The sequence below is a fragment of the Pan troglodytes genome, chromosome 22 (genome assembly GCF_028858775.2).
Source record: "Pan troglodytes isolate AG18354 chromosome 22, NHGRI_mPanTro3-v2.0_pri, whole genome shotgun sequence".
Lineage (NCBI taxonomy): Eukaryota > Metazoa > Chordata > Mammalia > Primates > Hominidae > Pan > Pan troglodytes.
This window is the reverse complement of record NC_072420.2, coordinates 37,169,687-37,191,765: the sequence shown is the minus strand read 5'-3', so window position 1 is coordinate 37,191,765 and position 22,079 is coordinate 37,169,687. Positions and strand designations below refer to the sequence as shown.

Sequence of the window (22,079 nt, the reverse complement as noted above, 5' to 3'; positions counted from 1 at the left end):
CCTGCCAGGCTGGGAAGGGGAGGCTTGATCCTGAGCGCGTGTTAGGAAGGAGATGTCCAGGTTCAGGTGTATCGTGCATTTTTTTTCCACAGTGCAGAAATGACATTTCTGGTTGGTCTTGAATGTCTGCTCTGGCCAAGCCACCTCCTCTCATGCTAGCTAACCAAGTGGCACGTGTGCCCACGCAGGCCGTTCTAAGGAACACTGTAATTGTCTAGACAATTTTCTCTCAAATACTCCGTCCTGGAAGCGTCTGGTCAGCAGAAGAGGGAAGGCAGGAGGGTGGCAGCTTCCCGGCTGAGTCCTCTTGCACATGGGAGCTGGAGTCCAGCCAGGCTCCAGAGCGGCTCCGGCTGGCAAGGGACCTGAACAGGAAGATGGGACTCGAGGTTTTCTGCATGTGAGTTTGGGGTGAAGCTGTGGATGTGGGGTGGGCAGGGCTGGGGTTGACAGTCATCTGTTTTGGAAGCCCTGAGGCCCTGCCGGTTAGATGTGCGTGTGGCCAGGGGTCCGAGCGTTCTCCAGAGGAAGGGACCGTGCTGGCCCCTACAGGAAAGGAAGCTGCAGGCTGGTCTGGGTGGCCTCCAGAGGACCCCACGCAGCTGGCATGAGGGCAGCCAGGCTCCTAATGAGCCAGGAACAACAATAATCCAGTTCCTGAGTGTTTGGGCAGAACTCTTTTCATCGCTTACCAGGCCTGTTTGGGAGGAAGGACTGAATCTGTTCAGTGTTTTGAGGCCACAGGTCAGCTCGGGGAGCTCAGCGCCACTGCCCCCTTCTGTCTGCTGGGACTCCCTCGTTTTTCTGCAAAGAGGGCCAGGCAGACTGTTCCGAGTTTCCAGACTTGGGAACATTCTCCTGCTCCCTAAATACACCCCTGCCCTCCAACACAGACACATATTGGCATGGCAGGAGAGCGGGGGAAGTGATAGATCTCTCTCAATAAGGGTAAAAAATGGTGCTGAAGAGGAGAAATGCCATGCAATTTGAGACGTTGAGTTAATCCTTCAGTTACCTGGGGCCCCACATCCCCAACAGCTGCCACGGCTTCCCAGGATGGGCAGGAGGGACCCAGGCAAAATAGAAAAGGAACCAGGATTAGTGTCCTGAGACGGTCCCCAAACCTTGGAGTGCTGTCCTTACTGGCTTTAACTGGGTGCTAGCTTTCATTCCCGCAGTGTTCAAAGCCAAACATCTCTTGATCACTGGGTTTCATTTTTGAAGTCTTGGGAAACCAGAGGACAGTTCATCATCGTGTGCTTCCAGGGGCTGGGCCCGGTCTGCTGTGAAAAGATGCTGTCGTCTGAGCTCAGCGTTCATGCCTGTGTCTCTCAGTCACTCACTGGAGCTGGGGACGGGCTTATCTGTTAGGATGATAAAACTTCCGTAGCATACGCCTTGCATTTGCTGGTATCTTTCCCAAAGGGCTTGTCAGTTTTTACATATATTATCTCAGCATCTTCTAGATGTCTCTGCAGAGGAGCTATTCCTATGTAGACAGTCATTCCTGTGTAGACAGTGAGTAATAGGCTGAGCAGCTTGCCCAAGATTAGTCAGACTTGAAGCCAGCGCCAGCCCCCATCCTTATCTGGCTCCAATCTGATTTGCATATCTCAAGCTTACTGTGTTTTATTTACCCATCTGTATAATGGGTTCGATGCTTCTTAAGACATCTACAGAAAAATCTATAAAAAGAAGACACGTAGATTCTTCCTTTGGTGCTATGAAAATGTCACTATTAAATATTTCCTGTTTTCCAGTTAGTTTTTAGTTTTTAGGTAAAGATCAATAAAATGGAATACGTCCATTATTGTTTTTAAAAAAATCATTCTGTTGCCTATATATCGGAAAAGATCTTTCATTACGCAGAATAAGAAGTCTAAAAGTCTGTTTTCAAGGCTAGTACCGATGTGTTTTTAAAATGCAGGTGGCCAGCCTTGCCAGTTCAGGAATGATTCTTGGCGTTTTCAAACTCAAACGTTCCTCCTTCCAGCTGATGTGTGGATTCTTCACTCGCACCATTTGCAGGACAAGTGGCTGCCAGGGCCAAGGACTTTTCACCGGGTGACCAACAGCAACATCGTGTGGGGAATTTTCTACTCCGGGCCATTTGCTGAGGGCTCCTGGGCCTACGCTGCTACCACCTCCTTTATCTGTCCCTGTTGGGTGACACTATAAAAAGAAAGACAGGAGAAGCTGAGGCTCATTCGCTCCCTTTGTCCACTTCATTCCCAAGAGAAGTGTCGGGGGGACCTGCCAGGCTTAGGGGAAGCTCTGAGCTGAGCCCCTTGTGCAAAGAGGCGAGCCACTCGGAGGCAGCTGTTCCCTTCTAGGCCTGGAAGTGCACATGCTCGTCTACAGCTTTCTTGGAAGAAGAAAGAAACAAAAACTGAGATTTAGAACACCAGGTCTGTTTCCACTGGCGGCCACTCTTGGGCACTGGAGACCAGCAAGAGCTTTGTTTTTAAAAGGCTCTTCCATGGCAGATATTCGCAGAGGCATCAGGGCTACACTTAAATGAAGGTAAAGTAAACATATGAAACCATATTTTCGATTCTACAGAACACTGCAAGAGCGTCTCTGTTCCTTTCAACATCCTAACTCGATGCACTCATTGTTTTAAGGGGGGAAAATCCCAATGTCCAGTTCCCAGCATGTCCATAACAGGCAGGGCCAGCTTCACGGGCACGTGACCTGTGCAGTTACAGGGAGCCCCGTGCTCAGACGGGCTTGCACTTGGCTTGATGTTCTGCAGACGCCATCTTGACATTCTTAATAATTTCTGAACAAGGGGTTCTGTATTTTCATTTTGCACTGGGTTCTGCAAATTATCTAGCAAGTCCTGAGAGCAGGCAAAGGTAACCTACAGGGCCTGGTACTCTTCAGAGCAAATGCACAACCTGGCCACTGTGTGTATGTCTAAAGGCTAAGCCACACCTGCCATGCACTACTTTATCTGCAAGGCCTTTGCTTACACAAGGATTTCTGCAATCTGAAATCTCATACCTGACCCAATTAATTCTAAATGTCTTTATATCAAACTATCACAGGCTTTTCTGGAAGACTGACCCAATCATTCTCACCACTGTGAGTGTATGCTTTGGGGCCTGGGCCAGGAGGAGATTTGTTTTCAAAGGTCATCCATGGGCCGAGGGCGGTGGCTCACACCTACAATCCCAGCACTTTGGGAGTCCAAGGCGGGTGGATCATGAGGTCAGGAGTTCGAGACCAACCTGACCAATATGGTGAGACCTGGTCTCTACTAAAAATACAAAAATTAGCCAGGCATGGTAGCAGGCACCTGTAATCCCAGCTACTCAGGAGGCTGAGGCAGGAGAATCACTTGAACCTGGGAGGCGGAGGTTGCAGTGAGCTGAGATCGCGCCACCGCACTCCGGCCTGGGTGACCAAGTGAGACTCTGACTCAAAAAAAAAAAAAAAAAAAAGTCATCCATTAAAATATAAATGCCTGTGGGGTAACTTCTTGGCCAAGATTAACAATGAGGGAGGCTCAGTGCCCACAGTGGGCTGGGGTCCCAGGAAGAGGACCCAGGTTGTAAGAACAGGCTTCCGTGGGGCTCTGGGAAGGTAAGAGCCAGAAGGCAGCAAGATAAATAAAGAACCCCGCCCCCCAACCACTTTTTCTAGATGGCAGAAGGCAAGGGTGCAGGGCCACATGAGGGAAGGTAAGATTGTAGCTGGAGAAGAGGATCTCAAGCAAAGGGAGTGGGAGAGCCTAGCCTTATGGGTAGGTGAGACAATATTCCAGGGACAGGCCAGGGACACCTGTCTCCATCTCAGGAGATCCCAAAGAGAGCCTGCACTCAGCAGGCAGGCCCAGCAGAACAGACATCTGAACTATGACTCTCTGTTAAACCATTTTGGACTCTTTAAAGCTCCTAATAGGACCTTTAAAAGTTACATCAGGCCAGGTACGGTGGTGGCTCATGCCTGTAATCCCAGCACTTTGGGAGGCCGAGGAGGGCAGATCATTTGAAGTCAGGAGTTTGAGACCAGCCTAGACGGAGTGAAACCCCGTCTCTACTAAAAATAAAAAAATTAGCTGGGTGTGGTGGCGTGCACCTGTAATCCTACTGCGCTCCAGCCTGGGTGACAGAGCAAGACTCTGTCTCAAAAAAATAAAATAAAATAAAATAAGTTAAATCAATGAAGCCAGCGGGGCTGGGTGCAGTGGCTCACACCTGTAGTTCCAGCTACTCGGAAGGCTGGGGCGGGAGGATCACTTGAGCTCAGGAGGTCGAGGCTGCAGGGAGCCATGATTGCGCCACTGCACTCCAGCCTGGCCAACAGAGTGAAAAGTAATTTTTAATGAAATAAATAAGCCAGTGGTTCTCAAACCTGCCTGCACATCAGAATCACCGGGTGGGGGAGAGGAGCTCGAAAATTCCCATGCATGGACCCCACCCCAGTCAGCGAATCAGAATCTCTGGAGGTAGCCAGGGCATCCAGATCTTTTTAAAGCTCTCTAAGGGCTGCAGCTACAGCAGGAGGGTGGAGAGCCACTGATCCAGGTGACTTCTCCAGGATGAACAGACCTTCTCTATTGTCCTCAATGTCCCTCCATCCTAGCTTTGACTCCACGGCCCGCCATGATGTTCACACCTTTGTGTGCACACATATTTCCCTTGGCTGTCTGCCTTCATCATTTTCCCCTAGGAAAATCCCCACCAGGTCCAGTCCACCCCTTTGTCCACTTGGGACCCTCACAGTGCAGCTGATGGTGCTGGGAAAGGCTGTCCGGCGTGATAGTCTATGGTACCCGCGGGACCACTTGCCCCACCTGCACCCGGCACTGACCAGCACTTGGCCCCTTGACTTGGTCCAGGCCTGCTGTCATTCTCCTGGATGACCGTGGTCTCCTCCTCTGTGCTCAAGCCTCCCGCACCTCCTCCCCCATCTCCTGTCTCGAGACATCATGTTGCTTCTTATTTCCCTGAGAAACTTGGAGCAAACTCAGAACATGCGTTATTGCCCGCTGACATCTCCCCCAGCCTCCTGCTCCCGCCTCCCCTGCCGTTCTGGAGTGAGCTCTCTGCATGCTGGTCAGAGCTGGTCTCTCCATGTGCACACAGGATCCCTACTGCCCCTACAGATGTTTCCCTCCTCACTGGACCATTTCCTCAGGCATGCAAACATGCTTCCGTGTCTCTCATCTTCAAAACAACAGCAAAACAAGGGTCCTCTCTTGACTACACATCCCACTGGCAGAGGTTTCTAACTCTTTTGGTTTAGTTTTTTGTTATCGGTGTTGTTCTGGGCGGCGGGATGGGGATTGCCTGGGATTCCTTTGGCAATCTGGCGAAGCTGATGTATTCTTCTCAGCACAATACTTTTAAATGTGTAATATAACACATAACAGGCAGGATTATAAAGGAAGTGAATTATAGTAAAACATAGTTATCAAAATATTTTAGTGCAATTCTGTTCCTAGTAATGGATGACCTTCCTTATTAATGCATTACATCATGAGGTCTAGCAAGCATCTTATAAGTACCATTTGAAATCGTTAGAGTGATAAATGTCCTTTGCAGGTATCTGCAACGCCTGTAATGCGATGCAAAATATCATGGTCTCTATTGCTGATTAAGGCACAGGCACTGGTCATATTGCTGTAGGTGGCTGCCTCCATTCAGGATTGAAGGAAATGCTAATTGTCAGTGAGAGGTAGATGAAATAGAAGATGTCACTTTTTTTCCTAGCTGAGTTGACAGATATCCTGAGGTCTATGGGCCCTGGACCCCATCCTAAAACTGTTGCCTCATTTCCTGATTCCCCTGGAGGGTCCAAGTTCTTGAAAGAATTATCTGGGCTCATTCTCTCCTGTCCCTCTGTCCCTATTCTCTCTTGAACCCACTCCAATCAACTCCGCCAAAACTGAGCTTATCAAGGTCTCCAATTTCCTTCATGTTGCTAATCCAGTGATCACTTCTCAGTGCTCAGATGACTTGATTTATCAGATTACTTGACTTGACACAGTAGATTGCTCTCTCCAACATGGAGCTCTGTCCTCCCTCACCAGTCTCCTCTGGGTTGACCGTTCACTATTGCCCATTCCTACAGCCCATGGCTGGCTCCTCTTCCTACCTCTATCCTCATCCCTCCCCTGATGTTGGAGGGTTCCTAGAATCAGCCCTGGAGCCCCTGCTCTTCTCTAACGTTTCCTCCTAAGAGACTCCATCCCATATTTTAATCCCATCTCCATGCGGTGGTGACACAAACAGACTTCTCCAGTTCAGTCCCTCCCTGAACCCTGCACTTACATATGCAACCATGGTTATCCCCAGGTGGGTAGGCACAGACATCTCAAACTGAACAAGTCCAAAAGAAAATTCCTCTCTTCTGCCCTTCATCCTCTGTATCAGTCAGAGTTCTCCAGAGAAACAGAGCCAATCGGATGTGCATTTATATAGAAAGAGATCTATTTATTCTAAGGAATTGGCTTGCATGATTCTCAAGGCTGGCAAGTCCAAAATCTGCAGGGTGGGCCAGGCACAGTGGCTCACACCTGTAATTCCAACAGCCTAGGGAGGCCAAGGTTGGAGGATTGCTTAAGCCCAGGAGTTCAAGACCAGGCTGGGCAACATAGTGGTACCTCCATCTCTACAAAACATTTTTAGAAATTAGCCAAGTGTGATGGCACATGCCTGTAGTCCCAGCTACTCAGGAAGCTGAGGTGGGAGGATCACTTGAGCCTGAGAGATCAAGACCAGCCTGGGCAATATAGCAAGAGCCCATCTATAAAATGAAATTCTGCAGGGTGGGCTAGCAGTTTGGAGACCCAGGATCACGGACACTGCAGTTTCAGTTGGAAGGCAGCCTGCTATAGAGCTGAGAAGGGCTGATGTTGGAAATAAAGGTCAAACACAGTCTGTTGGAGAGAGTTTCTTGCTCAGGGGAAGCTGCATGTTATGGACTAAACATTTGCATTCTCCCAAAATTCCTATGTTGGAGCCCTAAGCCCCGATGTGATAGTACTTGGAGACGGGATATTTGGGAGGTCATTAGGGTTCAATGAGGTCATGAGGGTGGGTGCCCTCACAATGAGATTCATGCTCTAAAAAGAAGGGAAAGAGAAAAAGATTTCCTCTGCCTGCATGCAAAGAAGAGGTCAGGTGAATTTCCACCAGGAACCCAAGCAGCCAGAACCTTGGTCTTGGACTTTCCAGCCTCTGGAATTGTGAGAAAATTAATTTCTGTGGCTTAATCCAGCAAGTCTGTGGTATTTTGTTGTGGCAGCCTGAGCTGATGGAGACACCAGTTTTTTCTGGTTCCAGTCTGGCCTTCACCTGACTGGGTGTGGCCCACCCACATTATGGAGGGCAATCTGCTTTCAATGTTAACCTTGTCCAAGGACTAACTTCACAGAAACATGAAGAATAGTGTTCAATCATATATCTGGGCACCCCACGGCCCAGCCAAGTTGACACAAAAAATTCATCATCACATCCTCCAAACCCAGATCTCCAACCCTCTTCAAGCTCTCAATAAGTGGCAACTCCATTCCTCCAGTTGCCCACGACAATAACCTTAGGCACCTGTGTCTCACACCCCACAGCTAAACCATCAGCACATCCCGCTAGCCTCACCTGAATATAGAAACTGACCTCTTCCTGGCACCCACCTTTATTACCACCACCTTGGCTCGGCCTCCTGGCATCTCTTACCTGAAAGATCACAAGAACCTCCTGTTTGGTCTCCCTAATTCAGCCCAGATGTAACCTTGGACAAGTTATGTAACCTTTCTACACTTCAGTTTCCCTATCTGTAAATAAAGATGGCAAAATGCACATTGAGATTTGTTTAAGGGTTCATTACATGCCCATAGAAGCACTTAGCACATGTTTGGCATATCATAAACACTCTGGAACTTTAACTATGACTGTTTTTACTCTTATCATTAACAACTAACTGCTTTGGAGCACCTGGGCTTCGAAGGCTAAATTTACAGAGAATGAGTTTTAAACCTCATGTTTAATAGTATTTTCCTTACCATTAGAAAATCTTATCCTTATGTTTTCATTTGACACCGCATTTTAACCACTGCAATTTATCCCCAGTTCAATTCTCAAGTAAATAATTCTCAGAGGCTTATGAAATTCACAGAATAGTTGTCTTATTCATGAAGGTTTTCAGCCAGGTGTGACAATGTCCTATTGCTTGTTTGGGGTTTGCTTTGTTTTTCTATTTTGCTGTAAGTCCTGACTAAAGGGGGAACCCAGTGGGCTCTGCTGGATTTCCAAGGTAAAGCTTCAGCAGGCTTCTGAGTCACCTTATTCAAATCTGGACTCTGCCCCAAATTTGGGGCTTTTATGCTCTATGAAATCAAGACATGTTGACTTAAGAAAACCAGACACCCAGCCTGAAAAGGTCAGTCACCAATTTGGGTACACCCCAGCCAACTGCACACAAGCTGGAGACATGAGCCCCCCCAAACTCTCTGTGAGCTAAGTGAATTCACACACTTTTTAAGCCTGGAGAAGCTGAGTCATTTGATTACTATATGGCTTACTTACTATAGATTGTGTTTGCACTTGAATTTTCAAATTTGCAGGGGACTTTCCAGATTCTTCTTTCACCATGTCCTCTACCTTTTCCTTAGATTTTGTCCTCCACACTTTGGGACATGAAGCTAACCATGGCTTTGTTTTTTGTTTTTTTGGTTTGTTTGTTTGTTTTTTGTAGAGACAGGGTCTCACTATGCTGCTCAGGAATGGCCTCGAACTCCCGGAATCATGCAATCCTACCTTGGCCTTCCAAATGTTGAGATTACAGGTGTGAGCCACTGCACCTGGCCTGTTTTTATCAATGACAAATGTGAAGCCACCAGATCACACTCAATGCCTGTCCTGGAAGGGGACACAGTTCTTATAATCACAAATGAGGTTTTTTTGTTTGTTTGCTTTCTGAAATACGATGTTGCTCTCTCACTCAGGCTGGAGTGCAGTGGCACAATCTCTGCTTATTGCAATCTATGCCTCCCAGGCTCAAGCCATCCTCCCACCTCAGCTTCCAAAGTAGCTGGGATTATAGGCTTGAGCCACCATGCCCAGCTAATTTTTTTTTATTTTTAGTGGAGATAGGGTTTTACCATGTTGACCAGGCTGGTCTTGAACTCCTCAGCTCAAGTGATCCTCCCACCTCAGCCTCCCAAAGTGCTGGGATTATAGGCCTTTGCCATGGGGCCTGGCCGAGCATTTTCTCTGTAATTCCCCGTGCCGCCATTCAGCTACTCTGCTGTGTTTGTTTCCTGGGGCTGCCATGACAAAGCACCACAACCTGGGAGGCCTGAAACAACAGAAACTTATTCTCTCATGATTCTGAAGGCTGGAAGCCTGAAACTAAGGTGTGGGCAGGCTGGTTCCTTCCAGGGCTGTGAGGGAGCATCTGTCCTGGGCCTCCTGCTGGGCCTCTGCGGGTTGCTGGCGATTCTCCGCGGGTTGCTGGTGATCTTCCACGTTCCTTGACTTGGTAACTTCTCGCTCCACTCTCTGCCTCCGTCTGCACATGTTCTTTCTATCTCCGTCTTCATATGCCCATCCTCTTATAAGGACACCAGCCCTGTTGGTTTAGGGGCCACTCTATTTTACGTATGACCTTATCTTAACTAATTACATCTGCAATGACCCTATTTCCAAATAAGGTCACATTCTGAGGCACTGGGAGCGGGGAAGACTTCAACATATCTCTTTTGGGGGACCAGGTCAATCCATCGCATCCCCTAGATAAAGTGTTCCCACAGAACACTTAACCATAAGTCATCCAATAATCAGCTAAGCTTGAGGAAATGTTTGTATGTCCACCTGGGTTTTTTGGGGGTATTGTTTTTTGTTTTTGTTTTTTGTTTTGTTTTACTTTTCTAGTATTTTTTTAATCTCAGATGACAAGTTTTTAATGACCTGCACCTTGAAAAATGAAAAACAACAACAACAAAAAAAAAAAAAAAAAAAAAAAAACAGCAACATAGCAAACCTGCCTGACTGTCTTGTCGGGGAAAATCGCTCTGAAAAGGCACCCATGTATTTAAGTAAATGAAACTCATTTCATTTCTAAATGTTGATCTACTGCATTTTAAATGAATTCTAATGAAATTTGATGAGTTGAAATGAGAGAGATAATGCCTCCGGAAAGGGTTTTAATTTTTGTGGTCATGGTGACTTAAGTTTGTAGTTTTCGGTAAATCAATAGGTCATTCAATCTTAGTGAGTTGAAAATAGCCTCTGTTAGCATTTAACTGCATCCATGGTTTTCATTTGTATTCACAAAAACTTTTCTTCGAATCAGTTCTTGTTATAAAAAAATAGATTTTTATTTCTTCATCCAAAAGAGACAGGAGGAATTCATGGAACGTGTCATTTCCGTGTGATTTTGAGTAAGATATTTCACACTGGTTTTCCTAAATAACAATAGCAAGCAGTAACTATCATGATAGTAATAAGTCGTAGTCATGTAAGTATCCCGTCTCTGCCTCTCATGGAAAGAGTGCATCAAAGACTCTATGCGGATGGTATAGAAAGTCCTCACACATTTAAAATCTAGATGCCTGCCAATCTGAAAAATAACCCAAGGAAAGTTACAGAAAGTTTGGAATAGTAATGAAGAAAATATTACTTTTAGAGCCAACACCCCACAGTATAGCCCATCTGAAATGAATATGAAGTGGTTTTTCCAAGGTATTGCTTGATCGCTTTCTCATCATTCTTACATATTTCTGTAAGAAGATGTGCTAAAAATAGCCCCTCTAAAGTATCCCTAAGCTTCTTGAAAAGATATGCATTTGTTTCGCACATGATTAAGAAACACAGTGTCCAAGATGCCCTTAGGAAATACTAGTTGAGGCCGGGCACGGTGGCTCACACCTGTAATCCTAGCACTTTGGGAGGCAGAGGTGGGTGGATCACTTGAGGCCAGGGGCTCAAGACCAACCTGGCCAACATGGTGAAACCATCTCTCTACTAAAAATACAAAAATTAGCCGGACGTGGTAGTGGGGGCCTGTAATCCCAGCTACTCAGGAAGCTGAGGCAGGAGAATCACTTGAACCTGGGAGGCAGAGGTTGCACTGAGCCAAGATCGTGCCACTGTACTCCAACCTGGGTGACAGAGCAAGATTCTGTCTCAAAAAAAAAAAAAAAAGAAAGAAAGAAAGACAGAAAAAGAAAAAGGTAATACTAGTTGAAGTTACTTCATGCAGATACATCATAGCGTAAGAGTTACTTTCTTTTCTCTGTGTTAGGTAGTTTTGCTAATACGTCTCATCTAAATGAATCCAAATCTCCCTTGAGTTTATTTTTAGTTCCTAAATTCCAGCATTTATGATTTTGTGTATTTTATTTTGTTTGAGACAGAGTCTCACTCTGTCACCCAGGCTAGAGTACAGTGGTGCAATCTTGGCTCACTGCAACCTTCAAGCGATTCTCCTCCCTCAGCCTCCAAGTAGCTGGGATTACAGGCACGCATCACCACACCCGGCTAATTTTTGTATTTTTAGTAGAGACAGGGTTTCATCATGTTGGCCAGGCTGGTCTCAAACTCCCGACCTCAGGTGATCTGCCCACCTCAGCCTCCCAAAATGCTGGGATTACAGGTGTGAGCCACCATCTCCAGCCTAAAGCATTTATGAAATAGCTAAACAGTAATGAAGAGGCCATTTGGTTGGGGTGACAGTGAGGACATTCAGGTTTTTGAACCAGACATTTTCTGAAGTGGCTGAACATCAATGTTGAAGGGCCAATGACTATGTTCATTTGAAGGTGGCACTTCATTTTTCTCTAATAAGTTTACAGAAAGCAAATCAAGTTTTACGCTGTTTCTATAATGGACCCAACATCATGTCAGAGCATTTGAGGGTAAACATATATAATGGCTCGTTCCCAAACATCTCGAGAGCCGTTCAGACCACATGGCAGGCAAAAGGCACTGGTGGCCACATCCTCCAATTCTCTACCTGCACAGTAGGGCGGGCTCAGGGCAGTTCTGGGTAAAGAAACTTCCACCACACCTGGCTTGTGCCCCAGCTCCCCACTGATGACCTCCACCCCTCCCATCTGGGGCTGACATTTCTTTCACCAAGGTGGGTAGACAAGGGCCACGGAGCAATGCGTGTCCATAGGAAAGCTTTCATCACAGGGGCTGATTTTGCAAGGGATGAGGTGACAGTAGCAGGTGAGACTGCTGAGGGTTAAGGAGAGTAAGGGACTCAAACACCCCACCCATCCCATCCCTGCACCCCTCCAAGAAGCCTGGTCTCATATGCAGCATCCATTAAACTTATTTGACTAGAGACACCCCCCACCACCGCCTTTACCAAAGAAGAACTTGCAGTAAAATCACTTTGGCACAGTCACTTGGACCAATGGTGAGATAGGGTGGCCCTGTCCCACCCCCGCACCCCTCCAAGAAGCCTGGACTGACAGAGGCCCCAGCACACACCCTGAAGAACTAGAGAAAGGACTTCTGAAGATAGGACAAAGTGAAGGATGAAACGGACATGCCCAGGGAGGGACCCCAGGCAGTCAAGACGCAGGCTGGTAAACAACACGTCCACCCCTCAGTCCTGGCCAGGCAATCCCCATGGCCACTGCTGTTGAAATGATGATTAATTTGGAGCCAAAGTTGACGCAGCTGGGGTCCAGGTGGGCCAGGAGGTGAGCAAAACGAGGGCACCCTATTGTGTGCTCCAGAACCCTGCTTTTTTAAAGAAAAACATAGCTCAGAGAAAACAGAGGGAGACAACATAAAAGTTTATATGGACACACACAGAAAAACCCGCTCCCTTCAGAGCTGGTGATCCTGAAACCAGAGCCAGTTGGAAGGGCCTATAGCAGCTCTGGCATTTCACAAGTGCCTTTCACAGATTTTCAAAATTCTTTACAGCTCTGTCGTTTTCTGATACTCTCTCTGCTGGGGATGAAGCCGATCAAAACTCTAAGGTTTAATGACTGCCCTATTGGATTTTGAACTTGCATGGGGCCTGTAGCCTCTTTGTTTTGGTCAATTTCTCTCATTTGGAATGAGGGTATTTACCTAATGCCTGTACCCCCATTCTATCTAGGAAGTAACTAATTTGCTTTTGATGTTGCAGATTCATAGGCAGAAGGGACTTGCCTTGTCTCAAATGAGACTTTGGACTCGGACTTTTGAGTTAATGCTGGAATGAGTTAAGTCCTTGGGGGACTGTTGGAAGGACATGATTGTGTTTTGAAATGTGAGGACATGAGATTTGAGAGGGGCCAGGGCAGAATGATATGGTTTGTCTGTGTCCCCATCCAAATCTCATCTTGAATTGTAGTTCCCATAATCCCCACGTGTCGTGGGGAGGGACCCAGTGGGAGGTAATTGAATCATGTCGGTGGTTTCCACCATGCTATTCTCATGATAGTGAGTAAGTTCTCACGAGATCTGATGGTTTTATAAGGGCCTTCACCCTCGGCTCAGCCCTCATTCTTCTCCTTCCTGCTGCCATGTAAAGAGGATGTGTTTGCTTCACCTTCTGCCAGGATTGTAAGTTTCCTGAGGCCTCCCCAGTCCTGCGGAACTGTGAGTCAATTAAACCTCTTTCCTTTATAAATTACCCGTCTCGGGCAGTTCTTCATAGCAGCATGAGAACAAACTAATACAGCAACCCACTCTATCTCACCATTGCCAAGTCCAAGTTATTGTGCCAAAGTGATTTCATTGCAAATTGTTCTTTGGTAAAGGGGGTGCAGGGGGGTGTCTCTAGTCAAATAAGTTTAGCGGATGCTGCCCATGAGACATTTTCTGGGAGAGTCACGATGCACACTGACACGTTTCCAGCTATGAGAAGTCCTACAGTCACGCAGGTTTTCTTAAACATATTTGACATTTGTGTCCTCCACACAAGACATCCTGCAAATGCAGCATTCCAAGATGCCGTCGTTGGGAAACTCAGCCCTAAATCCTGCTCTCAGGTGCAGCTAAGCCACATACTCCCCACCCAGGATTGTACTTTTGGGGTTTTGTGAACCCAAATGCAGGACCCAGCACTGATCCTCTGACACATCTTGTTAGATTCTGCCTTCCCACCACTACTCAGCCTGTCGAGGGCTTTCTAGAGCGTGATGCTTGGAACCCTATTTGTTTTGGACCCGTATCTCTCTGGCAAATCTTCCCACATGCACACATGTGGCTGCAGGAAAATGGTAGCCCACAGGTGAACACCAGTTCAGCCCTGCATGGGCTGCTCCCCCTGGGAGGCCAGGCTTGGGCTAGTTCCTTCCTATACAAACAGCCCTGCAGGGCAGGGCGCTTCCAGAGCATCAGGGAGGAATTTTATGTGGCTTCCAGGGAGATGTGTTCAGTTAAAGTTGTTTTTCCCTTGAAAGGCCCCAAAGTGAAAAGTAGTTGCGGGGAAGTTGAATTATTACCTAATGCCAGTAGCAGCTGCTGGTAAGGAAGAAGGAAAGCAGGTTGGGGAGCTTGTGTCTGGGAGTTGGGGGCTCATTAACACTCACTTCTTAAATTAGCAAATCCTTATAGCACACGTTTAAAAATAGCAACCTAATGGTTTCTAAAATTAGCCATCATTGCTCTCCATAAATATTTAGATCTCCAATAAACCTCTGGTCCACTTGCCTAGCCTAATGGGCTTGGCTTTTATGCCACATTCTTTAGGGTCTGTATACTTAATTATTGACCTTGACAGTGAGAGCTGCAAGAAGCCCCATTATGCTTGGACCAGGGACACCCTGTGTGGCCGTCAGCCTTGAGGCAGCCTCAAAGCAGGGCAGGAAGAGATCTCAGAGGCCATTCGGAGATCTGGGCACCTGGAGGAGCCTCTGGTCCTGGTTTCCTTGGGACTGTCTTAGTTTCAGCCCTGAAGGTCCCTGTCCTGGGCAACCCCTCAGTCCCTAGCAAAGCAGGGCAGTTGGTTGCCCGGGCTGCCCAAACGACTGCAAAAGGGGCAAGGCCATTGTTCTGAGATCTCTGTGGGAAGGAGAATCTGTTGCTCACACCATCCCTCAGCCCTGGCACTAACTTCAGTCCTATGTCATTGAAGCAGGTAGTGTTTAAAGGGGAAATGACACCAAGAAGAACACTAGCCAGGCCAGGCATAGAACTTTCATCCTCTGCTCCTCTCATTTCCCCATGTGTAAAAAGGGGATGGTAACAGTCACTGCCACATTCGGTTGTTGGGAATAAACTAGGAAATGTGTCAGTGTTCAAACCACGCTCAGGCCCAGTCAGTGGTGCCATCGGTGTGCTCAGGGTGCAAGGTGGGTCAGCTGGCACCCCCTCTGGCTGTGCCTGTTAGGGCGGCCACCTTGGCCTTGTTGCCAGCACCTCCCCCAGAGCAGTGACCATAGGACAGCTGGCCCCGGTCCTTCTCTGGCCAGCAGGGACTGTGATGGTGTCCCCAGCTCCTGGACAGAGTGAGTGCTTGCTGAGTGGAGGGAAAAAAGGCTTTGTGCAAAGCCAGCATCGTGCATAGTGTGTGTGGCAAATTCTGGGCTGTGAACAAATAGTCATCCGAAGCAGCAGCAGAAAAACAGCAGCAGAAAAATAGTCGGTGTATCAGTCCGTTCTCACAATGCAACCTGAGTCAAAGAAGTACCTGAGACTGGGTAATTTATAAAGAAAAGAGGCTTCATTGGCTCTCACAAGCTGTACAGGAAGCATGGCTGAGGAGGCCTTAGGAAACTTACAATCATGACAGAAGGCAAAGGGGAAGCAGGCATGACACGGCTGGAAAAGGAGGAAGAGAGAGAGGGGAGCAGGCAGGTGCTGCACACTTTTAAACAACCAGATCTCGTGAGAACTCACTCACTATCACAAGAAGAGCAAGGGGGAGGTCCACCCCCATGATTCATTTGCCTCCCACCAGGCCCTTCCTCCAACACTGGGGACTGCCATTCGACATGAGATTTGGGTGGGGACACAAATCCAAACCCTATCACCTGGACACGCCTTCAGTCCACTCCGTGTCCTGTGAGGCACCACGTTGTTTTGTTATTATTTATTTTTGTTTGTTCATTCACCAGGACAGAACCAATTACCTCCTACAATGCCAAAGTATTTAAACCCAGTATATGTTTTTAAATCAGCAAGATGATGGTTTAGACTCCCAGTGGAAGCAACAGTTATTAATTATTTACTTACCAAGTGATTTACATCTAGTAGAGGATTTATTTATTGATTTATTTTATTTCATTTTATTTTATTTATTTTTCAAGACAGAGTCTTGCTCTGTTGCCCAGGCTGGAGTGCAGTGGCACGATCCAGGCTCACTGAAACCTCCGCCTCCCAGTTCAAGCAATTCTCCTGCCTCAGCCTCCTGAGTAGCTGGGATGACAGGTGCACACAACCATCGATCAGCTAATTTTTGTATTTTTAGTAGAGGCAGGTTTTCACCATGTTGGCCAGGCTGGTCTCAAACTCCTGACCTTAAGTGATCCACCCGCCTTAGCCTCCCAAAGTGCTGGGATTACAGGCGTGAGCCGCCGAGCCCCGATGGGGATTTCTTGACAATGTCCCAGGGTCTCATGGGCAACACCCTGCAGACCCGCTTTTCCTGCCTGCAGCCTGCACTGCTTAACTGAGGCTCAGCTCTCTGCAGAAGAAGAAGCAGGTTTTGCCTACTGATTCGTTGCTGGTTTGGGACGCTGAAGTGACTTGTCATCAGCAGAGACGCTTCCCTTTACTCCCTTCAGAACCAAAAAAGAAGCTGAGCCCCAGGTCGCCCATTGGATGGGCGCAGCCAGGGCCGGGACCTCCCAATGCTCACTGCTAATGCCCGGTCTCGCTGATTACCTTGCCCCAGGCAGGAGAGAAAAGCTAGTGGTCCACTCAAGACTTCCACTCCCTTCCCTTTCTGCCTTCATCCCTTCCTTTTTTTCCTTCCTTTCCCTGTGCTCCCCCTTCCTTGCTTTCTCCTTCCTCCCTCCCTCCTCTTCTTCCCTCTCTCCTTCCTTCCTTCCTTCTATATTTCCTAGTGTTTTTGTTTGTTTGTTTGCTTGTTTTGTTTTTTTGAGACGGAGTCTTACTCTGTCGCCCAGGATGAAGTGCAGTGGCGCGATCTCGGCTCACTTCAACCTCAGCCTTCCTGGTTCAAGCGATTCTCCTGCCTCAGCCTCCCGAGTAGCTGGGATTATGGGATGCCTGGCTAATTTTTGTATTTTTAGTAGAGACGGGGTTTCACCATGTTGGCCAGGCTGGTCTTGAACTCCTGAACTCAGGTGATCCACCTGCCTCGGCCTCCCAAAGTGCTGGGATTACAGGCGTGAACCACCGTGCCTGGCCCCTAGTGTCTTCTATATGCCTGGCCCTGTGTAGATGCTGGGTCCTTGTCCCGAAAAAGTATCCTGGATTTTGGTATGCTAAGAATTCTTTAAAAGCCTTTGAAAGGGCTTGGCATTCCCATATCCCTGAAAGCCAGGTAGCAGCCTCTGTTTCATAACAAAGTCACCCTCGGACAGCCCTCACCAGTCACAAGCAGGCATAGTGAATGGGGAGCATGTTGGGAGCGGAGGTCCGTGCTGGAGAGGAGGGATGCTGGCCCGTGCTCCTGCCGCAGCTCCTGAGGAGCTGTGACCTTGGAAATTCCTGCCCCGGCATCAGCTGACAATCTCTAGGTCACATCCAGCTCTGGAATTCTGAAGGCAGCATCTGACTTGCCGAGGGGACTAAACCTCTCCCTGCCCGAGCACGTGGGTGGGGAAGTTGCCTACTTCAGAAAACCCCTCATCCTGACAACCGCCCAGGGCTATATTCTAAGTCACAGCTGGCACACACCTTAGCACTGTCAGTCCAAGGCATGAATAATACATGTTGATTTAACAACTGTTATTCCTGGTTACTGATGAACCAGGAAGGACAGGAGATGCCAATGCAGCAGCAGTGCTCAAGGGTGGACATAAGCAGAACTTCCGGCAGGTGGCTGGAACCCTTCCCTGAGGCCAGCGTCCGGCTGTCATCCCTTCAGATCCCGCCTTCCCAGGAAAGCAGTTACTCTCCCAACCAGTGAAGTCTCAGAAACTATTTTTGAGAACATGCTAATTGCCACACCAACCGCCTATGAAAAACTTGGTTTCGGTGACAGAAATAAGTGCATGAGATAATCTTTAACCCATTTCCTTTCTCTCCCTGCTCCCGCCTCCCTTGGCTTCATTAGGGCTCCGGCTGGCACCTGAGGAGCGGCGTGACCCCGAGGGCCCAGGGAGCTGCCCAGCTGGCCTAGGCAGGCAGCTGCACCATGGCCAGCACGGCCGTGCAACTCCTGGGCTTCCTGCTCAGCTTCCTGGGCATGGTGGGCACGTTGATCACCACCATCCTGCCGCACTGGCGGAGGACAGCGCACGTGGGCACCAACATCCTCACGGCCGTGTCCTACCTGAAAGGGCTCTGGATGGAGTGTGTGTGGCACAGCACAGGCATCTACCAGTGCCAGATCTACCGATCCCTGCTGGCGCTGCCCCAAGACCTCCAGGCTGCCCGTGCCCTCATGGTCATCTCCTGCCTGCTCTCGGGCATAGCCTGCGCCTGCGCCGTCATCGGGATGAAGTGCACGCGCTGCGCCAAGGGCACACCCGCCAAGACCACCTTTGCCATCCTCGGCGGCACCCTCTTCATCCTGGCCGGCCTCCTGTGCATGGTGGCCGTCTCCTGGACCACCAACGACGTGGTGCAGAACTTCTACAACCCGCTGCTGCCCAGCGGCATGAAGTTCGAGATTGGCCAGGCCCTGTACCTGGGCTTCATCTCCTCGTCCCTCTCGCTCATTGGTGGCACCCTGCTTTGCCTGTCCTGCCAGGACGAGGCACCCTACAGGCCCTACCAGGCCCCGCCCAGGGCCACCACGACCACTGCAAACACCGCACCTGCCTACCAGCCACCAGCTGCCTACAAAGACAATCGGGCCCCCTCAGTGACTTCGGCCACGCACAGCGGGTACAGGCTGAACGACTACGTGTGAGTCCCCACAGCCTGCTTCTCCCCTGGGCTGCTGTGGGCTGGGTCCCCGGCGGGACTGTCAATGGAGGCAGGGGTTCCAGCACAAAGTTTACTTCTGGGCAATTTTTGTATCCAAGGAAATAATGTGAATGCGAGGAAATGTCTTTAGAGCACAGGGACAGAGGGGGAAATAAGAGGAGGAGAAAGCTCTCTATACCAAAGACTGAAAAAAAAAAATCCTGTCTGTTTTTGTATTTATTATATATATATTTATGTGGGTGATTTGATAACAAGTTTAATATAAAGTGACTTGGGAGTTTGGTCAGTGGGGTTGGTTTGTGATCCAGGAATAAACCTTGTGGATGTGGCTGTTTATGAAATGGACAGTCTCTGTTTCTGCTTCCAGACAGTTACTCTGTCTCCTAAGGTGCTGGTAACCACAGTCAGAGCCCACTGGGGCTCAGGGTTGCAGGACCATGCAGCCGTGCTGACTACAGCACCGTGGAGTCCTGACTCCGATGCGGGGTGGGGATGTTGGAGGAAGACAGGGCTGATCTCCATCTGTAAGACGCTTGGAAACACTAGGAGCTGCATCCCGGCTTGAACTCAGAGGCAGGGCAGAAGGGAAGGGGCTTCCTCGGAAAAAGACAGTTGCCAGAAGTCACAAAATAAGGACGATGTTTTTTTCTTCCTGTGAGCAATAGGTCCCCACTGGTAAAAAGGGGACCTTTTTACCAGTCAGAAGGAAACAGGGCCGGGCATGGTGGCTCATGCCTGTAATCCCAGCACTTTGGGAGGCTGAGGCGGGCGGATCACCTGAGGTCAGAGTTTGAGAGCAGCCTGACCAACATGCTGAAACCTCATCTCTTATAAAAATACAAAAATTAGCTGGGTGCGGTCGTGGGCACCTGTAATCCCAGCTACTCAGGAGGCTGAAACAGGAGAATCACTTGAACTCAGAAGGCAGAGGTTGCAATGAGCCGAGATTGAACCACTGCACTCCAGCCTGGGCGACAGAGTGAGACTCTGTCTCAAAAAAAAAAAAAAAAAAAAAAGGAAAAACGGAGTGAAACATGGCCGGTGTCTTAGCTTTCTAGGCTTTGGCAAAAAGCCCAGTTAGGAGCGCCGCTTACCCCCAAGGGCCCCACTGGGACTTCACTGGCTTCTTTTCTGGGGTGGCCAGTCCTGGCTGCCATGAGAACAGGTCCTAGCATCTGTGGCTGTTCCTGCAGCTGCGAAAAATGTCTGGGAAGCTGGGGGAGGCCTGATGGCTCTGAGAACACTGCTGATCCCTGCTGGCCGTGATCTAAGTCACATGGTGACACACACCCCCCAGCAGCCCAGGGAGCCTGGGCCTGCTCTCACATCCACATGGACTCATGTCCTTGGCCCACCTTGGACAGCACCTGCTCATGCCTCTGTCCCGAACCTGAGGCTCTGAATGTGGAATGAAACAGCTCACTCCATGGAAGGGCTTGGCCTGAGACCTACACACAGAGGGGCTGTCATGTGAAGTCCCTCTATTCTCTGTGGTCTGGGAGTCAGGGTTCCAGCAGTCACTGCGTGCAGGGAAGAGCCGCAGTAGCCAGCTGGCCAGGCTCGCTTGAGTGGCCTGCTGAGACCCGGGCATCAGTGCCAGGGAGGCTCTAGTACAGTGGTCAAGAGGCTTGAGAACTGGTGTCAAAAGGGCAGGCCAAGCAGCCCACAGCCCAGAGCCCCGGAATCAGCAAGGCCTGAGGCCTGCTAACGCTCTCCTGACTTGGTGCCTCCTCCTGGCCTGAGTGGGTCAGGCACCTGCTTCTCCACTGGCCAAGGCTCACACCGGTAACATGTGCCCACCAGGCAGCCCTCTTCTGATTGCTTTAGGCTCTGCCATTTATACCTAATAAACTATGTTGTGATAAAATCCCTCAGGGGCCTCCTAGCAATATTGAAGAGTGGAGGATTGAAGGAACAGCTGTACACATACTTACATATTTCTTTTTTGTTTGTTTGTTTGAGATGGAGTCTTGCTCTGTGTGCCCAGGCTGGAGTGCAGTGGCACAGTCTCCACTCACTGCAACCTCTACCTCCCGGGTTCAAGCGATTCTCCTGACTCAGCCTCCCAAGTAGCTGGGACTACAGGTGCACGCCACCACACCCGGCTAATTTTTGCATTTTTAGTAGAGATGGGGTTTCACCATGTTGGCCAGGGTGGTTTTGAAATCCTGACCTCAAATGATCCTCCTGCCTCAGCCTCCCAAAGTGCTGGGATTACCAGCATGAGCCACTGCTTCTGGCTTCTTGTTTGTTTTGTATGAACCTCTAGACCCTGACTCTTCTGGAAGGAGTGGGTGCCACACATCTTGGCCTTTATCTGACCACAGAGAAGCTGAGGAGGCTGGGATCTGCCATGCTATTTAGGCCAGGCATTGAGATCTGAGAGGTCCTCATTTATTTAGGATAAAACAAGCAGTTGTCATCTATTCTTTAAGCTATAAAAAAGGAATAAATCTGAATCCATAAAGAGGAGGAAAAAAGTTTTCTACCAACAGAATGATACTGTCAGTCTTTGCTTGATGGGCACCATCCAGAAAGCGTTTTATGAAGTTATTCTAGTTAATAGACCTGTTACAAATGAAAGAAAAAATAACTTTGTTTTGAGATGGAGTCTTGCTCTGTCACCCAGGCTGGAGTGCAGTGGCACAATCTCGACTCACTGCAACATCCACCTCCCAGGTTCAAAGGATCCTCCCAGTTCAGCCTCCTGAGTAGCTGAGATTACAGGCACCTGCCACCATGCCTGCCTAATTTTTGTATTTTTAGTAGAGACGGCATTTCACCATGTTGGCCAGGCTGGTCTTGAACACCTGGCCTCAAGTGATCCACCTACCTTGGCCTCCCAAAGTGCTGGGATTACAAGAGCAAGCCACCGCACTCTGCCATGAAAAAATAACTTTTTCAAACTCTTTCTCTGAATTCTGTCACTACTGAAATAACATGGCTCGCTTTCTTCCTCAGGTGAAAGTAATAGGGATTACTATTTATTGATCACTTACTATGTATCAGGCATACTTTTCATCTACTAATTTGATCCAATGTGAGATAAATAGTATTATTTTTTTTCTGTTTTGTTTTGGTTTTTTGAGATAGGGTCTTGCTCTGTCACCCAAG

The 22,079-nt window shown here is 48.6% G+C and overlaps 1 protein-coding gene across 5 annotated transcripts in view; it reads left to right on the top strand.

Moving 5' to 3' along the window:
- Positions 1-19,306, top strand: part of CLDN14 (claudin 14) — an 81,780-nt gene extending 62,474 nt beyond the window's left edge. For 3 of the 5 annotated variants that reach the window (XM_063803740.1, XM_063803741.1, XM_063803742.1), the window contains 2 exons: positions 1,928-2,523; positions 18,148-19,306. In XM_063803740.1, coding sequence (XP_063659810.1) covers positions 18,229-18,948 — 720 coding nt within the window. In that variant the 5' untranslated portion in view covers positions 1,928-2,523; positions 18,148-18,228 and the 3' untranslated portion in view covers positions 18,949-19,306. The remainder of the gene's footprint in view (positions 1-1,927; positions 2,524-18,147) is intronic. The other 2 variants (XM_063803743.1, XM_063803744.1) reach the window with 1 other exon arrangement.
- Positions 19,307-22,079: the final 2,773 nt, after the last annotated feature.